This window comes from Salvia splendens, chromosome 11 (genome assembly GCF_004379255.2).
Source record: "Salvia splendens isolate huo1 chromosome 11, SspV2, whole genome shotgun sequence".
NCBI lineage: Eukaryota > Viridiplantae > Streptophyta > Magnoliopsida > Lamiales > Lamiaceae > Salvia > Salvia splendens.
The window spans coordinates 14843885-14864433 of record NC_056042.1 but is presented as its reverse complement, the minus strand read 5'-3'; the positions used below and the strand labels follow the sequence as shown (position 1 = coordinate 14864433).

At 39.9% G+C, this 20549-nt stretch overlaps 1 protein-coding gene across 1 annotated transcript; it reads left to right on the top strand.

Moving 5' to 3' along the window:
* The first annotated feature begins 17149 nt into the window (after positions 1-17149).
* Positions 17150-17856, top strand: LOC121754483 (protein FAR1-RELATED SEQUENCE 4-like). Its single transcript, XM_042149832.1, has 2 exons — positions 17150-17724; positions 17820-17856. The coding sequence occupies exons 1-2, from the start codon at positions 17150-17152 to the stop codon at positions 17854-17856; spliced, it is 612 nt and encodes a 203-aa protein (XP_042005766.1).
* The last annotated feature ends 2693 nt before the right edge of the window (positions 17857-20549 follow it).

Below are 20549 nucleotides of genomic sequence, written 5' to 3'. Positions count from 1 at the left end.
ATCTGCAACGCTGTCTCTTATCCGTCCATTAACCGTCTCTTAAATTACTATTCTTGGGCCTCACTGTACTTTTTACTACATATCTTAACTCAGGGACAGAACCTGCAACCCTCCATCTCTTATCCGTCTCTTAACCATCTCTTAAATTACTATTCATTCATTTTCATTTTTTATTTTTATTTCCAACAAATTCAATTAATAAAAACACACTTCATTAAATAAAATAAAATTACAACATAAAATAAAAATACAACTTAAAATTTAAAAAAAAAACAAAAAAACACATAATTAAAATACTAAAAATATAAAAATTTCATAATTTAAAATACAATTTTATAGAAAATAAAAAACTACTCCGCCGGCGAATCATCTCCTGAAGGCGGTTGAGGTGCACTGAAGCCACCTGGAGGCGGAATACCAAGTTGTCTTGCCATAAACTCAATTCCGGCAAGATAGACTTGGTATTGGGGAGGCGTCATGCGGGAGGTGTCCGCCATAGTGGCGGTCATGTACATGGACGTTAGGGAGTTCGAGGGTGCCCCCGAGCCCGCCTGGCTTGATTCGCCTCGGCTCCTCCTCTCTTTAGCCGCCTTCGCCGAATTTCTCCCTTGCGGCCGACGGCGCCCACGGAGGACCCCCCGGCATCGTCTGTCGTGCCCTCAACCTTTTGCGAGGCAACCTCTTGTGCGGCGATGCCCGAACCGCCCTCACTAGACGAGTATTGGCCACCCGTCGTGTGCTTCATGCGCTTCGAGGTCGAGCCCGAGCTGGACCGGACATCGTCGGCCCACCTTTCCTCGTCTTTGACGACCTCTCAAACATCGACATGTTTGAATTGTTTGGCGGTGTCGTCGAAGTAGACTTGCAAAGTCGACCTCAGAATGTCGGCTCCCGTGGCTCCGCTTTGGTAATGAGCCGCTTCACTCTTGTAGATGGTGCAGAATTTTTTGACCTCACTGTCGACTCGGTCAAAGTGAGCACGGAGCATCTTAAATGTGCGGCGGCGGGACCCCTTCGGCTTAATCTCGGGTAGGCATCGGTGACCTTTTCCCAGAAGCACTTCCGGGATTGATTCCCGACGATGGGATCGTACGAGACGCTGATCTAGGCGTTGTACACAGCCAGCGTTTCCTTGGGGACGTACGGATGCCGACCTAGATCCTCCTCCTCCTCCTCGTCCGCCTCTGCCTCCGCCCTGGAGCTTCCACCGCCTCGGCCTCCTTCCGGAGTGGGTTCAACCGAATAATCCTCCTGAATCTGGGATAATCCCTCCGAATACATCGGGGAGGAGGGACGGGCGTATGCATTCACATCAAAATTATCCCATTTTGATGTGAAAGAAAAAAATAAATAAACATCAAATATAGAGTAAAAAAATAAAAAAATTCTTCTTCGTAATGATTTTTTAGGTGTCGTTTTCAGAGTTGTGCTATGGTCGTATTCCAGCTAATTTTAATTTATTAGTTTGCTGACTTTTTTTGAAGATTGGACTTTTTCAAATCGATTAGCAAATTATAGTTTTCCTACCTTCTTCGAATTTTCTCTGAGTGTCGATCGAGCAAACAAACTCTTGTCACGATGTGCAGCGAAAAAACGACGGCAATTTGGTTTCTAGATCGAATCACGTTTCAGCTGAAAAGAAGGGCCAAAAATTGACGCTCTTTGAAGATCTTCTTCAGGATTCAGATGCTGTAAATTTTAATAGTGATGTATTCAACGGAAATTATTGCCCCTCCGACTATGAGAGCAACGTTTCCAGCGGCGAAAACAAGATCTGAAATTCAGTCGGAAATGGCGGTGGGGAGGAGATTTATGGGATAATTACGAAATTCTAATCAATGATGTTGTTGCACCCACCCCATATTTGTCTTTTTGTTCGATGGAGAGCCCGAGTGCAGCCCGTAGGTGTTTCAGTGAAGTATATTGTGCATTACAGTGATGTATATTTCTGCATGCTTATAGTGTATTGTTTTTCATTTTAGGGAAGTATATTGAGCAATTAGTGAACTACAATATGCTTACAGTGAAGTGTATTGAGCATGCCTTGACATGGAGTATATTTAACATATAGTGATGTATATTGTGCATTACAATGATGCATATTTCTGCATGCTTATAGTGAGTTGTTTTTCATTTTAGGAAAGTATATTGAGCAATTAGTGAACTACAATATGCTTATAGTAAAGTGTATTGAGCATGCCTTGACATTGAGTATATTGAGCATATAGTGATGTATATTGTACATTACAGTGATGTATATTCTGTATTACAGTGATGTATATTGTGCATTACAGTGATGTATATTTCTACATGTTTATAGTGAATTGTTTTTCATTTTAGGGAAGTATATTGAGCAATAAGTGATCTACAATAAGCTTACAGTGAAGTGTATTGAACATGCCTTGACATGGAGTATATTGAGCATATAGTGATGTATATTGTGCATTACAGTAATGTATATTTCTGCATGCTTATAGTGAATTGTTTTTCATTTTAGGGAAGTATATTGAGCAATTAGTAAACTACAATATGCTTACAGTGAACTGTATTGAGCATGCCTTGACATGGACTATATTGAGCATATAGTGATGTATATTATGCATTACAGTGATGTATATTTCTGCATGTTTATAGTGAATTGTTTTTCATTTTAGGGAAGTATATTGAGCAATTAGTGAACTACAACATGCTTATAGTGAAGTGTATTGAGCATGCCTTCACATGGAGTATATTGAACATATAGTGATGTATAGTATGTATTACAGTGATGTATATTTCTGAATGTTTATAGTGAATTGTTTTTCATTTTAGGGAAGTATATTGAGCAATTAGTGAACTACAATATACTTACAATGAAGCGTATTGAGCATGCCTTGACATGGACTATATTGAGCATATAGTGATGTATATTGTGCATTACAGTGATGTATATTTCTGCATGCTTATAGTGAACTGTTTTACATTTTAGGGAAGTATATTGTTCATATACTGAAGTATATTCTGCATGCCTTATAGTGATTTTAATATGTTATTTATTATATATATATTTGTTATGGATATTCCTCTCTAAATAGAATAATGGATATTCATTTCTAAAATTATAAACTTTGATCAAATTTGTGCTTTTCACTGATTCTAAAATTCGTAGTTATTGTGCAATCAAGAGAAATAAATTTTGAAGCGCTGCCGATCAGGTGAAGCCATTGAAGTGGGCGGTTAGGGTCGCCGAACAACAACTCCCACCAAAATCTTATGTTAATAAAATAGATCACTATAACAAAAAATCAAAGATACATCACTCTAACCGTGGAACACATCACTATAACCATGTTTTTACTTCACAGATGTTTACAAAATAGATCACTATAACAAAAAATCAAAGAAACATCACTCTAACCCTGGAACACATCACTATAACCAAGTTTTTACTTCGTTGATGTTAACAAAATAGATCACTATAAGAAACCTCGCTCTAATCGTGGAACACATCACTATAACCATGTTTTTACTTCACTGATGTTAACAAAATAGATCACTATAACAAAAAATCTAAGAAACATCACTATAACCCTGGAACACATCACTATAACCATGTTTTTTCTTCACTGATGTTAATAAAATAGATCATTATAACAAAAAACTCAAAGAAACCTCACTCTAACCCTGGAACACATCACTCTAACCATGTTTTTACTTCACTGATGTTAACAAAATAGATCATTATAACAAAATATCACAGAAACATCACCCGTTTCCATTAATTTCCATTAGTTTGTCAAAAATCTTTCCGTCCATATCCTGCTCAAATCTCAATCGCTCGTTTCCGCCGCAATCCAGAAGCAACAAAGGCACAAATTCTACGAATTCTGGCGATTAGAGACTAGTTTTAATTCAGCGGCGGGACCCATTAGAATAGATATGCAATGTGAAGTTGGGTTGTTGATGCGAACACGTCACACCCACAAGAAAATCAGAATTCATGCTTGTTTGTTTAATTACTAGCATTTATTTTGGACCAAATCGATCAGAGTCCAAATCTGATGAGTACTGCCGCAATCTCTGTCGTGGGTCCGACCAGTTGGGGCCAGAGGACTGGCCGACGACGTCCGCCGCGAGCGGCTCTGGTGGAGGCGGCGAAGCCCCGATCACTTAGAGGCGGCGGTGAAGAGGAGGGCTGAAGAAAAATTCTCTAAATGAGAGAGATTCATGTTTTACCCAGCTTTGTTTGTTAAATGACTATTTTACCCCTACCTACTTATATTGTGAAGTAATTTTCTAGATCAGTTTCGAAATCCTAAGCTGATTTTTCAACCCTTGATTTCTTAATCTTGTGGTTGAAATTTATTCTCTAGTTATATACTTAAGGAGTACTTGCCCTATATCACTACTCTCTCTCTTATATATATATAGAGGTCTATATATATATATATAGAGAGAGAGATGTGTGATCAAATACAAACCCCTATCTATAATACAAACTACATACTTTAATCCTACACACTCCTTGTAAGTAATCAACGATTAGCAATGTGATTCATATGTCAATGTCAACGCCTAATACTATTTATGTCACTAGGGGGAATGTCAACGCCTAATACAAATTCTGTCACTCGGGGGAATGTCAATGTCAACGACTAATACAAATTCTGTCAGTAGGGGAAATGTCAACAATGTCAACGCCTAAAGTTTGTATAGTTTGTATTATAGAGGGTTTGTAGATTATCATGACTCTCTCTCTCTCTCTCTCTCTCTATATATATATATATATATATATATATATATATATATATATGTTGGGCGCTCATTGTGAGTGCCTCTTGAGCGCCATTCATTCTCTCTCTCCACGTCACCTACTCTTTCCATTTTTTAATATGTGAAATTCATCCAATTCAATTCATCTCATCTTCTTCAATTCTCCAAATCAACATCACTTCTCTTCTTCAATTCCCTTTCGTGTTCTCATTCAGTGCAATTCTTTCAAATCAATTTCACCTTCTCTTCTTCAATTCTCAAAATCAGAAACTATACCATAAATTGCCTCTCTTCCATTACTGTAAATCTACATATCAATGTTTCTTTTTCACTTTCTTATCTGCAATGTCAAATACGTTCACTTTGGATATATTGTAGAAGAAGAGTTTGATGAATGTGTAAATTGCATTTGGATTGGATTTGGAGATGCGGAGAGTGATGTAACTGAATTAATTACAACAATTTTGTTGACTGGGGAGGCAAACAGGTTAGGGAAGAGTTTTCATGGTTTTGGTTCAGCAGATATCTTGATCGCGATGATTACCATGAAATTAAGGCTGATGCCTTCCGGAATAAAATTATCATTTTTAATTTCATCTTTGATTCTTTATTATATTTTAATTTTTGTTAATATCCTTTTTTATCTCTTCACCGTATCTTCATTGAGAATTTACCTACAAATTACCTTGATTCTTTTTTGCTATCAAAGATGCAATCTTTTTTTCCTAAATAAATTCGAGGTTATTCTGTGTTCAATTGTTGTCACGACCGCACTTCCTAAGGATAGGAATCACGGTGGGTCGCGACTAATGGGGGAATTAAGAAGCGGGGAAGAAGGGGAAAAACTATCAAAGGGGTACAACATGTAGATCGACAGTCGAAACTTCATTATCAAATCATAGTTTTAGATCACGAAGCAACATAGTTCGAACAAAAGTAGTCCAATGAATTATAGAAAAATATAGGAGTTCGTAAAACTGAGAGTAGCGGAAGCAATTGAGAGTTAGCTACTACTATGTATGAAGACACAATAGCAACCGAAACATTTATTGAATATGGTCTCGGTCAAATGCTCAACATCCTTCGCCTCCTGTTCACGCTCAACCTGCACATAGGGAAAACATATGCAGGGGCTGAGTACTTGATGCACTCAGTGAACTCATGCCCGAAATACATTTATTGATAAAATTATGTCAAGCCGTCATTGAGTGAAACTCAGGTTTTACTTTAAAAGGCCGAGAAACACTAAAATCATTCCTTAAATAAAATAGTGTCCGCGCGGACCATGTCATCGTCATCTTCCATCATATACCATATCATAACCATCATGTGAAACGAGAATGTGGCCACAAACTCGATCACTTGACTGACCGACCTAAGGGACGGCTCACGATCCCCATCAGTGCACTAGCCTAAGTAGGGCTTAGACCCTAGTTATGCCCGAATTCGTTAACCATCAAAGTTTAGTAGAACATTATTCTAGAAGACAATCAGATAGGCAATTCAAAACATAAAGTACGGCATGACATAATATTTAAACCACCCTTATTTAACCTTAAACATATCATTTGCAAATAAAGAGTTTAAGCAATAAAGCCCACCTCAAAAGCTTTGAAATTTCCTTAAATAGCTTCTCGTTCCGACTTTAGCGGGCGTACGAACCACCTTTTCGGAACAAAAAACATAAAGTACACATCAATCTCAATAACGAAGACATTTAAAATGCATGGACTCTAATTAAAGTCTTTTATTTCATTTTCTCGGTTTTTGTGCATTTTCGATTATTCGGCGGCTGCCCAAGGCATCACGTGCGACGTCGGTCGGCCGCTTACGCCCATTCTTTCCTCCGGTAGTCGGCCCAAAACATAATTATTTCTGCATCTTATATCTTCTATTTAATTAATAAGCCCCATCAAAATAAAAGAGAGCCCAAACTTTAAATAAGCTTTCAATTAAATTATAAGGCCCAAATAAAAAAACAAAGGCCCAACTAACTAGAAACAAACAAAGGCCCAAGTCCTACTCTACCCTCTCCACACCTCTCGCCCTCTCTATCCTTCTCTCTTTCTTTTCTCCTCCCAAATCCCGTCGACAAAAATCGGGGAATTGAGGATTCTTCTCCTTCATCTTCCACCTTACCACAGAATCATCGGCTCAATTCCACCGAGGGATCCGTCGCGTTGACGTCACCGCTGGAGTCGCCGGTCGCTGCTGGAGTCGCCGGCTCCCTCCCTTCCGCCAGCCGCCGTTAACAACGGGGTCCAGCCCCCCCGGTAGTCAGCCCCTGCTGTCGCCACCGCCCCGAACCACTCCGATTTGACCCGAAACAACTCCGATCAGTCCCGCCCTCCACCCGAACAGCCCCGAAACAACCCACACGGTATGTTTTTATTACAAAGTTAAGTTCTTTCGCGGTTTCGATTAAGTACGGCGATGTTCGATTGATTTTTAGTTGTTGAAATGTTTGAATTACTTGTGGGAGGTGAATTATGAGATGATGTAAATATATATATACAAAAATTCATGCTTTGGGGATTGAAAAGAGATTATACCTCAAGAAGGATTGAACTTGGTGGTGGAGGAGCAAGAATGGTAGCAAATCCTACTTCCTTCTCATTCGGCTCTCACTCTATCGCTCGGCCTTGTCTCTCAAAATTTTTTTTTCTTCTTGAGATGTTGAAGTAGACGAGTAGTGGAAGATAAATAAGTTTAACTCTTGGGTGACTCTTGATTTCTTTGTAGAGTTAGTTGAGGAAGATGGAAGGTGAAGAGAGTTGGAGGTGGAGAGTCTCCATGGAAGCATTCGGCCGAGAGGGGAATGAAAGAAGGAAGAAGAAAAGAATTCTTGGGCTTGCTCCCATTTGTTTGGAATGAATTGGGCTCCTAAATTAATTGGATTGTTTTGGGCTAAATTGATTGTAAGCCCAAGTTTGTATAATATTATCAATTGGTTTAGACTTTTAAATTGTTATGGCCCAAAGCCATTTTTATATATAAACATTTGGTCTCTAATTTAATTGAGAAGCCCAAATATATATATATACTTTGCATTCTCGCATTTCTCTCAATAATTAAAATTCACGGAACCTTATTCAATTTCGTTATCTTGTTCTTCACAAAGATTAAAAATCGCCCGGCGTCACAATTTATATGTGGTGTTGTTCCAAATATAAATTCCTCGACCGTTCCTTGGTCCACGCGCGCCGTTCTCTAAAATATACATCTCAACCATCTCATTCATTATGCTAAGTTTAGCAATATCGTCACCATTACTTTAACAAGACATTCACACGTCTCCTAAAGTTCCACAATTACATAAAAAGGACGTCCCAAAATCACATCATCACATAAATACCATACTTTATTCCCAAGCACATTAACGAGAAACATAGCATGCTTAATTAAAATTTTATTAATTATTTCATGACATGCTTTAATTTAGTCGAGTTTGTGGATGGAAAGCAGTACTAAAATTTAGTCGAGTACCAAGCTCTCGTTGCAGACTTATCCAAAATCTTGAAGTGAACCTTGTGTATTGGTCCAATGTGATTGTTACTGGCACTCCATGTAGTCGAATGATTTCTCTCACATAAATCCGGGCTAGCTTGTCGGATTCATGAGTCATGGGAATAGGTATAAAATGCGCACTCTTAGCGAGGCGGTCTATGATTACCCAGATGGCAGTATTCCCTTGTCGAGTTTTTGGTAAACCCGTCACAAAATCCATGGCGATGTGTTCCCATTTCCATTCCGGGATCTCTAGCGGTTGCAGCTTCCCATAGGGTCGTTGATGCAGAGCTTTTACTTGTTGGCAAGCCAAGCATTTCTCCACAAATGAAGCTATGTCCCTCTTCATTCCATCCCACCAGAATGATCCTTTCAGGTCATGGTACATCTTTGTACTTCCAGGATGAGCGGTATATGGAGTCTCGTGTGCCTCAGTCAAAATATCATTTCGAAGTCCTTCGTCATTCGGCACACATAGTCTTCCCTCGTAGGTAAGGGCATAGTCGAACCTTCTCCAAATCTTTATCATTTCTTTGACCTTCTCTTATCCTTGTTCGCAGATTGGGTGCAATTACCAAGGTAGCCATTTTTCCTTTTACGGTCTCCGGAGCTCTCACCACTTCCAAGCGCATTTTGCTAAATTCGCGAATCAAATCTTCTTCTTGAGTGAGAAAGGTAGCCAATTGTGGTTTGGCTTTTCGGCTCAGTGCATGTGCCACTACGTTTGCTTTGCCCGGATGATAGTTAATGCCACAGTCATAATCCTTGACTAGCTCGAGCCATCTGCGTTGCCTCATGTTCAAGTCTTTCTGCTCAAAGAAGTATTTTAGGCTCTTGTGATCAGTAAAGATCTCACACCGAACTCCGTAGAGATGGTGCCTCCAAATCTTCAATGCATGCACAACGGCTGCTAATTCCAAGTCATGAGTGGGGTAGTTTAGCTTGTGTGGCCTCAATTGACGTGAAGCATTAGCAATCACCTTACCGTTCTACATCAAAACACATCCAAGTCCAACCTTAGACGCGTCAGTGTAAACCACATAATCTATTCCCGGCTCTGGCACGGCTAGGATAGGTGCAGTGGTCAACTTCTCTTTCAACAACTGAAAACTAACCTCACATTCCGGTGTCCAATTGACCTTGGTCCCCTTCTTCAGTTGTTGGGTCATCGGCCTTGCAATTTTGGAAAATCCTTCGATAAATCTTCGGTAGTATCCTGCCAGACCCAGGAAACTCCGAATCTCATTTGGGGTCTTTGGCGCCTTCCATTGTTGTACGACCTCCACCTTTGCAGGCTCAACTCGAATCCCTTCGGCGGTCACAATATGCCCCAAAAAGTTTACTTCCTTTAGCCAGAAATCACACTTACTGAACTTGGCGTACAACTTTTCCGTTCTCAGTGTCTCTAGAATGATCCTTAAGTGCTCCTCATGTTCTTTTTCATTTTTCGAGTAAACCAGCACATCATATATGAACACCAGGATGAACTTGTCCAAGTATGGATGGAATACTCGATTCATTAAGTCCATGAATACCGCAGGTGCATTTGTCAGTCCAAACAGCATTACTACAAACTCATAATGCCCATACCTTGTTCGGAACGCCGTCTTGGGTATATCTTATCTTCGTACCCTCAACTGGTGATATCCCGACCTTAAATCCATTTTCAAAAATACCCCTGCTCCCCTGAGTTGGTCAAACAGGTCATCTATTCTCGGCAGAGGATACTTGTTCTTGAGGGTCAATTTGTTCAATTCCCGATAGTCTATGCACATTCTCAGCGTTCCGTCTTTCTTCTTCACAAAAAGCACAGGTGCTCCCCACGGCAATACACTGGGTCTGATGAAACCCGAGTCCAAAAGTTATTGTAGCTGAATTTTGAGTTCTTCCAACTCTTTAGGTGCCATCCTATAAGGTGCCTTCGATACAGGTGCGGCTCTTGGTTCCAGATCGATAGTAAACTCCAACTGTCGATCAGGCGGCGGTCCTGGCAAAGCGTCAGAAAAAACGTCGGGGAACTCACGTACTACCGCCACATCTTCAACTTTTCTTTCTTTCTTGTCATGTCCTTGCAGGTAAACGAGATAGGCAGAATGCCCCTTTCTAATCATCGTAGTTGCTTGAAGTGCCGATATTACACAAGTCCGCTGATTCATTGAAATCCCGTGGAAGGTAGTGGGTTCCTTCCCCGGGGTTTGTAACGAGATTCGTCTCTCTTGGCATCGAATAGTGGCATAGTTTTCAGCTAGCCAGTCCATCCCCAAAATAATGTCAACGTTATCCATTGGCATTACATGTAGGTTGTGAGCCACTAAGCTAAGTTCTCCCACCATAAATTCTATGTTCGAGCAAGATCGTGAGATGTCTATAAGGCCTCCTACGGGTGAGTTCACGTTCATCTTATGTTCAAGTTCATCAACAGGAAGTTCTAAAGCATCTACGCAGGAGTGGGATATAAAGGAGTGTGATGCACCCGTATCAAACAGAACAACAACAGGCATGTCAAGTAGTGTTCCCATACCTGCCAAATTATCCTGTTTCGGGTCTCCCTGTGCGGCTTTAGCTTGTTTGCGTCCCAAAGTATAGGCCCTACCTTGAGTGGGATATGGTTGGCGACGCTGTTGCGGCTGCTGAGGTGGTGTAGGATTCCCTCGAGGCCCATTTGGTGTTCCCCCAACTCCAGCGTTATTGTTGTTCGGGCACTCTTTGGCGAAGTGTCCAACTCCACCACACTTGTAGCATACATTCGCCCCGTTTCTGCACTCCCCCATATGATTCTTCTGGCACTTGGCGCAGGGAGGTGCTTTCTGACGGTACTCTCCACCTTGATATGGAGTAGTTTGCTTTCCCTTGCCCCGTGCAGAGTTTGGGGTGCCTTGGAACCTCTTGTTGTCAAAGGATTCTCGGTTCCCGTCCCACTTTCTCTTGTCCCGAAAATTCTGTTGTGGTGTAGGTGGTGTTGGGGTAGTAGGCGTTGCTGTCTTTTCTCGTGGCATTGCTTCCTCCACGTCCAATGCACGAGACAGTGACTCAGCATACGAGAGCCTTCCACGGCATGCCAAAGCCATTCTTATTTCATGCCTCAGACCGGCACAAAACTTCTCCGCCATTTTCTCGTCAGTATTCACCTGCTCCGGTGCATATCTAGACATATCGCATAGGGCACGGTCATATTCCGTCACTGTCATCCGCCCTTGCTTCAGATTGTAGAATTCGGCCTCCTTCGCCTTGCGTTAACTCCTCGGGATATACTTATCATATAGTTCCTCCTTGAAGTCTTACCATGTCAGGGCGTCTAGTTGTTCACGCGTCATCGTCCGCTACTTGGTCTCCCACCAAAATTCCGCGGACCCAGTGAGCTGGTAGGTCACGCACGATAGGCGCTCCTGATCGGTGCACCTCAGGAACTTGAAAATGCGCTCTATGACCTGAATCCAGGTCTCAGCCTTGGCCGGATCTCCCATTCCATCAAACACGGGAGGGCGTTCCTTTCAAAATTCCTTCTCGATATTTCGTTCCGGCTGTGGTGGTGGCGGAGATGGTGGTAGTGGTGGTGGTGGTTGTCCTTTAGGACTACACTACTTTGGGTCTCATTACTTTGGGTCTCATTACTGGCAGTTCATCAAACACGGGAGGCCTCGTTTTCATGATGAACTGCTGCGCGTCGGGGAGACATTCTGTTTAACACACGCGTCAGTACAAAAGTCCGAATTTACCATCACCACACCACACCACACAACCTTTCCAAAAATGATTTCACAAGTTTTCCATACATATCAAAGTAAAACGAGCACAACAGTAAAACAACAGAAATTTTATAACTTAAAACAAAACCTGTTTCAACAAGGTCTTTGCAACAAGTACAACCGAAAACTCAAAAGAAAACATTACGTAGTTCGTTAAAACAAAACATCAAAAAAACTAAGAAAACTGGAAAAGGAACTCTACTCCTCGGGTGCTCTTTCAACATTCGCCCCTTCCTCGCTTTCAACTTCAATCTCCCTTTCAAGAGGTTCTTCATCCTCGTCGGGATCATCTTCTTCCTCCATGGGATCCTCCTCATCTTCAAGGGGTTCCCCCTCATCTTCAAGAGGATCTTCTTCCTCCTCTTCCTCATCGTTCTCCCTCACATAGGTAGCTACGTCGATATGCTTATCGACAACAAGGACTTCCGTCACGGGAGGTGCGGAGGTGCGCATCCCCAGGCGCCGGTAAACCATCAATCAACCTCATTATGCCCTCGTAGTGTTTCACTCCATACCCATGGGCATCCCTCCATAGTGCCAAGTAGTCAGAAACGTATGACATCAAAGGGGCCCTCTCGTCTCTCTCGAACTCCCAGCACAGTTCCACAGCTCGCAGCCCATTCTTGACGTACCTGCCCCTTAGCGGTGCGTGAATCATAATCGCCATCTACATGAAAGTAAGTTTCCTTAGTACGAATCGACGAAAAGAAACAAAACAGTGTAGAGAAGGGTAAATACGTGTAGATAACGTCATACGTGCTACCGTGTGTAAACCTGCCGGTTACCATACAGAAAAGGGTCATAACAATTCTTTCTTTTTAAGTTATCATCTAAGGATAGATGTTCGTGTATTGGGAACGTAGTGACTCGCAATCTCGTCAATCTTTCGATCTAGCGCGAGTCGCGCTTCACAAGGTTATCCTTGTCTTGTCATCTCATCATCCTTTGGGATTCGCTATTTTCTATGCCCCATTTGTTCCATCGATACATATATTGCCTTAAAAGGAAATAGTCCGCATGTATGTGACTAGCCTACGTCTAAGGCATTTGAAGTCTACATCTCAATCATATCCCATTCATCATCACGTCCAACTGCCTCGGTTCAAAACTTTTTACCTTCTTTCTTGTTGAGCGCGGCGAGACGGAATGTGGAGTCTTCAATGAATACTCTTTTAGTCTAGCGAAACGAGTCTAGACTAGATTGAATAAAAGACTCTCGGTCCAGAGCGGAAGGAAAATTGGCTCTGATACCATTCTGTCACGACCGCACTTCCTAAGGCTAGGAAGCACGGTGGGTCACGACTAATGGGGGAATTAAGAAGCGGGGAAGAAGGGGGAAAACTATCAAAGGGGTACAACATGTAGATCGACAGTCGAAACTTCATTATCAAATCATAGTTTTAGTTCACGAAACAACATAGTTCGAACAAAAGTAGTCCAACGAATTATAGAAAAATATAGGAGTTCGTAAAACATAGAGTAACGGAAGCAATTGAGAGTTAGCTACTACTATGTATGAAGACACAATAGCAACCGAAACATTTATTGAATATGGTCTCGGTCAAATGCTCAACATCCTCCGCCTCCCGTCCACGCTCAACCTGCACATAGGGAAAACATATGCAGGGGCTGAGTACTTGATGCACTCAGTGAACTCATGCCCGAAATACATTTATCGATAAAATTATGTCAAGCCCCTAAGGGACTGCTCACGATCCCCATCAGTGCACTAGCCTAAGTAGGGCTTAGACCCTAGTTAGGCCCGAATTCGTTAACCATCAAAGTTTAGTAGAACATTATTCTAGAAGACAATCAGATAGGCAATTCAAAACATAAAGTACGGCATGACATAATATTTAAACCACCCTTATTTCACCTTAAACATATCATTTGCAAATAAAGAGTTTAAGCAATAAAGCCCACCTCAAAAGCTTAGAAATTTCCTTAAGCTTCTCGTTCCGACGTTAGCGGGCGTGCGAACCACCTTTTCAGAACAAAAACATAAAGTACACATCAATCTCAATAACGAAGACATTTAGAATTCATGCACTCTAATTAAAGTCTTTTATTTCATTTTCTTGGTTTTCGTGCATTTCCGATTATTCGGCGGCTGCCCAAGGCGTCACGTGCGACGTCGTTCGACCGCTTACACCCATTCTTTCCTCCGGTAGTCGGCCTAAAACATAATTATTTCCCCATCTTATATCTTCTATTTAATTAATAAGCCCCATCAAAATAAAAGAGAGCCCAAACTTTAAATAAGCTTTCAATTAAATTATACGGCCCAAACAAAAAAACAAAGACCCAACTAACTAGAAACAAACAAAGGGCGAAGTCCTACTCTACCCTCTCCACACCTCTCTCCCTCTCTATCCTTATCTCTCGCTTTTCTCCTCCCAAATCCCGTCGACAAAAATCGGGGAATTGAGGATTCTCCTCCTTCGTCTTCCATCTCACCACGGAATCGTCGGCTCAATTCCACCGAGGGATCCGTCGCGTTGACGTCGCCGCTGGAGTCGCCGGTCGCTGCTGGAGTCGCCGGACTGCACAGCTGCTGTCGCCGGACAGCACAACTGCTGTCGCCGGCTCCTTCCCTTCCGCCAGCCGCCGTTAGCAACGGGGTCCAGCCCCCCCGGTAGTCAGCCCCTGATGTCGCCACCGCCCCGAACCACTCCGATTTGACCCGAAACAACTCCGATCAGCAACGCACTCCACCCGAACAGCCCCGAAACAACCCGTAAGGTACGTTTTTATTACAAAGTTAAGTACGGCGATGTTCGATTGATTTTTAGTTGTTGACATGTTTGAATTACTTGTGGGAGGTGAATTATGAGATGATGTAAATATATATATACAAAAATTCATGCTTTGGGGATTGAAAAAAGATTATACCTTAAGAAGGATTGAACTTGGTGGTGGAGGAGCAAGAATGGTAGCAAATCCTACTTCCTTCTCTTTCGGCTCTCACTCTATCTCTCGGCCCTCTCTCTCAAATTTTTTTTTTCTTTCTTGAGATGTTGAAGTAGAAGAGTAGTGGAAGATAAATAAGTTTAACTCTTGGGCGACTCTTGATTTCTTTGTAGAGTTAATTGAGGAAGATGGAAGGTGAAGAGAGTTGGAAGTAGAGAGTCTACATGGAAGCATTCGGCCGAGAGGGGAATGAAAGAAGGAAGAAGAAAAGAATTCTTGGGCTTGCTCCCATTTTGTTTGGAATGATATGGGCTCCCAAATTAATTGGATTGTTTTGGGCTAAATTGATTGTAAGCCCAAGTTTGTATAATATTATCAATTGGTTTAGACTTTTAAATTGTTATGGCCCAAAGCCATTTTTATATATAAACATTTGGCCTCTAATTTAATTGAGAAGCCCAAATATATATATACTTTGCATTCTCGCATTTCTCTCAATAATTAAAATTCACGGAACCTTATTTAATTTCGTTATCTTGTTCTTCACAAAGATTAAAAATCGCCCGGCGTCACAATTTATATGTGGTGTTGTTCCAAATATAAATTCCTCGACCGTTCCTTGGTCCACGCGCGCCGTTCTCTAAAAGTTCCATCTCAACCATCTCATTCATTATGCTAAGTACAGCAATATCGTCACCATTACTTTAACGAGACATTCACACGTCTCCTAAAGTTCCACAATTACATAAAAAGGACGTCCCAAAATCACATCATCACATAAATACCATACTTCATTCCCAAGCACATTAACGAGAAACATAACATGCATAATTAAAATTTTATTAATTATTTCATGACATGCTTTACTTTAGTACTTAAAAGTACGGGTGTTACAATTGTCCATCTTGATAGTTTTTCCTCTGATCCCACACGTCCACCTCAAGTATTAGTTGGTGTGGTTCGCCCCAGTTTTGGTATTCACGTTCGGACAAGCAAAGGTTTGATTTTTCACTAGACCTAGTTTGTTTTCATATTTATTAGGATCAAGAGATTGGCATCCATTGGTTCCTTTTAAAGTTACTTTTGATTTATTTTTATAATATTGTTTTGCAGTCACCTTATGGAAGAGGATGTTCCTGTAAGACCTTGAACCTTGACCTCTGTCTTTATTCATTTTATTATGTTTTTATGTTTTTTTCATGTGAATTATATAGCATAGAATGTTACTGCCTCAATATTATGCATATTGAGAAACTAAGTTGCACAATCATTTTTACATGCAAAGAATAACGAAGGGGAAATCAACTACTTAAGTGAAAATATGAATGATGGACTATATATTCCTCAAGTTGCAAAAGATCGGAAGCCAGAGATTGGAATGAAATTTGCAACAGTAGATGATGCATTTTCATTCTATAATCAGTATGCATGGGAATCCGGTTTTAGTGCAGGATTAAGCAGTAGCAAAAGGAACAAGATGAATAATGAAGTTGTTTGGAAACAATTTGTATGCTTCAAAGCTGGTCAAACTGATGAAGATCGTTCAAAGAAAAGAAAAACGAGTGGTGACACAATCAAGACAAGAGCTCGTGGTGAAGTTAGAACTGGTTGCAAGGCAAAAATTACTATTGTCAAACAACAAACTGGACCTGATTGGAGTGTTAGTGTCTTTGTGGAAGGTCATAATCATGGACTTTCTACTCCTTCAAAGGTGCATTTGCTTCGATCACACCATAATGTTTCTATGGTTAAGAGAGTATTGACTCAGCAATTGTCCGAAGCTAATATACCGACATGTCAACAAATGCAATTATTGGAGATAGAGTGCGGTGGACATGAAAGTGTTGGTTGCACGGAGAGAGATATTAGGAATTTTGAGAAAGAATTAAAGGATGAGCAAAAGGGGATTGATGTTGAAACTCTTAGAGAATTCTTTACCTCAGAGAAAGAGAAGAATAAAGCATTTTTCTTTGATTATGAGAAGAATAAAGCATTTTTCTTCGGGACCACTACCAAAACATAAAAAAATGTTATCAAAAATTCTATATCTCCTGAGGATTTTGAGCATGGTTGGAGTGAGGTAATCAGAAGTGCTAACTTAGAGCAAAATAAATGGATATTGTTGATGTATGAACTACGACATAAGTGGATTCCAACATACTTTAGCCATGTATTTTTTGCTGGGATGTCAAGTAGTCAAAGATCTGAGAGTTCTCATTCGTTTTTTAAGAAATATGTCTCCAAGGTTACTCATGCATGATAGACAGAGAGATCATATATCTTGTAGTTGTGGAAAATTCGAGTTTGATGGTATTCCTTGTAGACACATGCTAGCTTTCTTCCGCATTAATCAAATATTTGAACTACCTGACAAGTATATACTCAAGCGGTGGACACGAGAAGCTAAGATTGGTGTAGTATATACAATAGATGATGAGAACTCCAATGATGCTCCAACAAGATTTTTGATGTCACGACATTCCAAGTTATCATATAAAGCTTCGATATTGATTGATGTTGCATCTTTGACTGATGAAGGCACAAAGTTTTTCGATGAACAACTTGATTTCATAGATAGTAAACTCAAAGAAATGGGTGTTAGTCCAACAACTGAATATGGAAGTCAAAGAAGGAAAAGCTCAGATAAAGCCATAAATATTGGCGATCCTTGTCAAATAAGAGCAAAGGGCTGCGGTAAGCAAATGCTATCATCAAAAAAGAAGTCAACTTTAAAGCTTAGGGCTTGTCATGGATGTGGGCAACGTGGATTATCACATGACAAACGTAATTTCCCAAGTTTAAATGATGGGTATGTGCATAATTGTTTCATCATGTATATTGTATAGTATTTTAGTACCCAATAAATTTCACTTCACTAACTTAACTCTCATATTTAAATTTCAGATCTGTTGCAGGTTTTGGAAATGAGCAACAAGAATGAGAAGACTTGATATGTTATGCAAGTTGAAGAAAAAAGATAGCTTCAAGATAGAATGATATCTCTTTTTTTTGCAAAATGAGTTGCAACTGTTATGTTACTTTTTCTTGGAATCAGTTACTGATGTTGGATAGTATTAGATGTTTTTGCAAAATGAGTTGCAATTGTCAGGTCTTCGTATAATCTTAGGTGTTTTTAGTACCATGCTTACCTAGTTTGGTGACCTCTTTTTGATTCTTCAGTTTAAATAAAGTTTTATTTTATTATCAATTCTTACATAGTATTAATTTATTTGTGGTAGTATTTGCTAACTTTGAACTTAATAATCTGTAGTAAGTAATAAATGTTTAACATCTTCTGTTCTTATTACATTATATGTTGCTTTGGTATATTATTCTCAGTTTGCAATGTATATCTGTCATCAGTTTAATTCTAGTAATTAGTCATAATGAAATGCTATTTGTAGTCTTGCTTGTATCCTTTTAGTTGATGCAGATTGTCGTATTGCCTGTGTCCTTATGGTTGTTGCTCAACCTGACTTGTCTTATTACCTGTCTACTTGGCTGAACGGTTACTCTTATGTGAGAGGGAATCATTGAGATTGAGTCAAATACTATGCATGCAGATTCACTTGGCTACAATTTTTTGGTAAAATGACTTGAGGAAATTGTTACTTGTAGAATATTTAGCCTTGTGATGTTTCTGATTTGTTGTGTTGCTCAGTTTCAGTTGATTTTAATGAAATATTGAATAGTCATCTCATTAGGTAGAAGCTATCCATTTGTTTCTTCTTTCTCAAATATGTAGACTATTTTGCACCTTCTTAACATATTTATATTGCAAGTGCTATCATGAAATGCAGTAATCATGACGCACTTAGCCACATTTTGGTATTGCTGACACACAATATGTAAATAACGTTAATTCTAGTAATCTTTGTTACAAGATGACTAATAAACTCTCAATTTCATCAAGCCAATATCCAACTTAGCCGATTAATCAAAAACAAAATTCAAACTCTCATTTTTATCAAGCCAAGATCCAACTTTGTAGATCAACAAAAAACTAACTCCAAATTGGAATTAGGCTGAAGGAAAAAAGTGAAGAGTGTTTATTGAATATGTCGTAAAAAGAGTGTATATTGAGTAACTGCAATCATTGTTTTAGCATTTTCTCAAACAGCTGGGTTGCAGGCAAGAATGATCAATTAAATTCCTCACAATCTTAGTATCAAGCAATTCAATTTTCCAGTAGCCAAAAGAACACTATGAAAGATCCAAATTCATTATCAACATTCATAAACTAATTTTACAATCAAGTACACTTAATCCCTCTTAAGTACAATGAAACCAAATCTTAAGCCCACCCGGACTGCATCAATTGTCGGGCACTACAACTCCCTCGACGGATGGACTCTTCGACGTGTAGGTGGCTCTTTCAATTTGCCTCAGCATTGAGGTTGTGAATTTGAGAATTGAAGAAGTGAAGTTGAAACTGATTTGGATGAATTTCACAGATTGAGAAAAAAGAAAGGGATTTGATGAAGAGAAGTTGAAACTGATTTGGATGAATTTCACATATTGAGAAAAATGAAAGGCAATCGAAGAAGAGAATGTGATATTGATTTGGAAGGATTTCACATATTAGGGAAAACAATTCTGATTTTGAGAATTGAAGAAGAGAAGGTGAAATTGATTTGAAAGAATTGCACTGAATGAGAACACGAAAGGGAATTGAAGAAGAGAAGTGATGTTGATTTGGAGAATTGAAGAAGAGAAGATGAACTGAATTGGATGAATTTCACATATTAAAAAATGGAAAGAGTAGGTGAAGTGGAGAGAGAGAAAGAATGGCGCTCACAATGAGTGCCCAGCATATCATCTCTCTCTCTCTCTCTCTCTCTCTATATATATATATATATATAGGGTAGTGATCAAGATATAACTAATATTAAGGGTATAACTAGAGAACAAATCTCAGCCACACATCTTAATGGAACAAATATTATTTATTTTAATAATATAAAATAGGCCAAGGGTATTTTTGGAAATTACATTATCAAATTCAAATTTACGTGATTTCCTTTCTTTCTCATTCCAAATCTGCGATCCTTTTTTTCTCCTTCCAAATCTGCGATCAAATCTCCTTCGATTTGGGGCGGCGCTGATGCAGGCACTGGCGACGTGGCAGAGTTGGGGCGGTTGGTTGTGATGGGCGTCGCATCGTGTTGATGTTGGTGGTGGTAGCCGTGATTTGGTGACAGCGGGAGAGGAGCTGCGTTGGTGCGCCACGGATTGTGTGCGGCGGTGATGTTAGTTGAGAGAAACTCCGTCCAAGGACACTGTTGTTGAGAGCGATACGGCAGCGTCTGCGGTGTGTTAGTGATGGATGATTTCTTGGGCTTGTGTTTTTTGGATGGCATTGTTGGAAGTAAGGTTTGTGGTATGAGAATGTGGTGATGAAAGAGGATGTATCATGTATGTATATTGGTAGGTGGCCCTTGGTCCCAAGCTTGATCAATTATTCATTTTATGAAATGTAAATTGTTTAGTTTGAAGAGATTTTCAAAAAATAATTTCGTTCGGTGCATACATAATTAGTATGGATAGAGTTGAATGGTGGAAATATTATACTAAGAAAAAGAAAGGATGGAGCTTGGGGAGCAAGTACTTATAATTGTTTTTACTTTTTAGAGA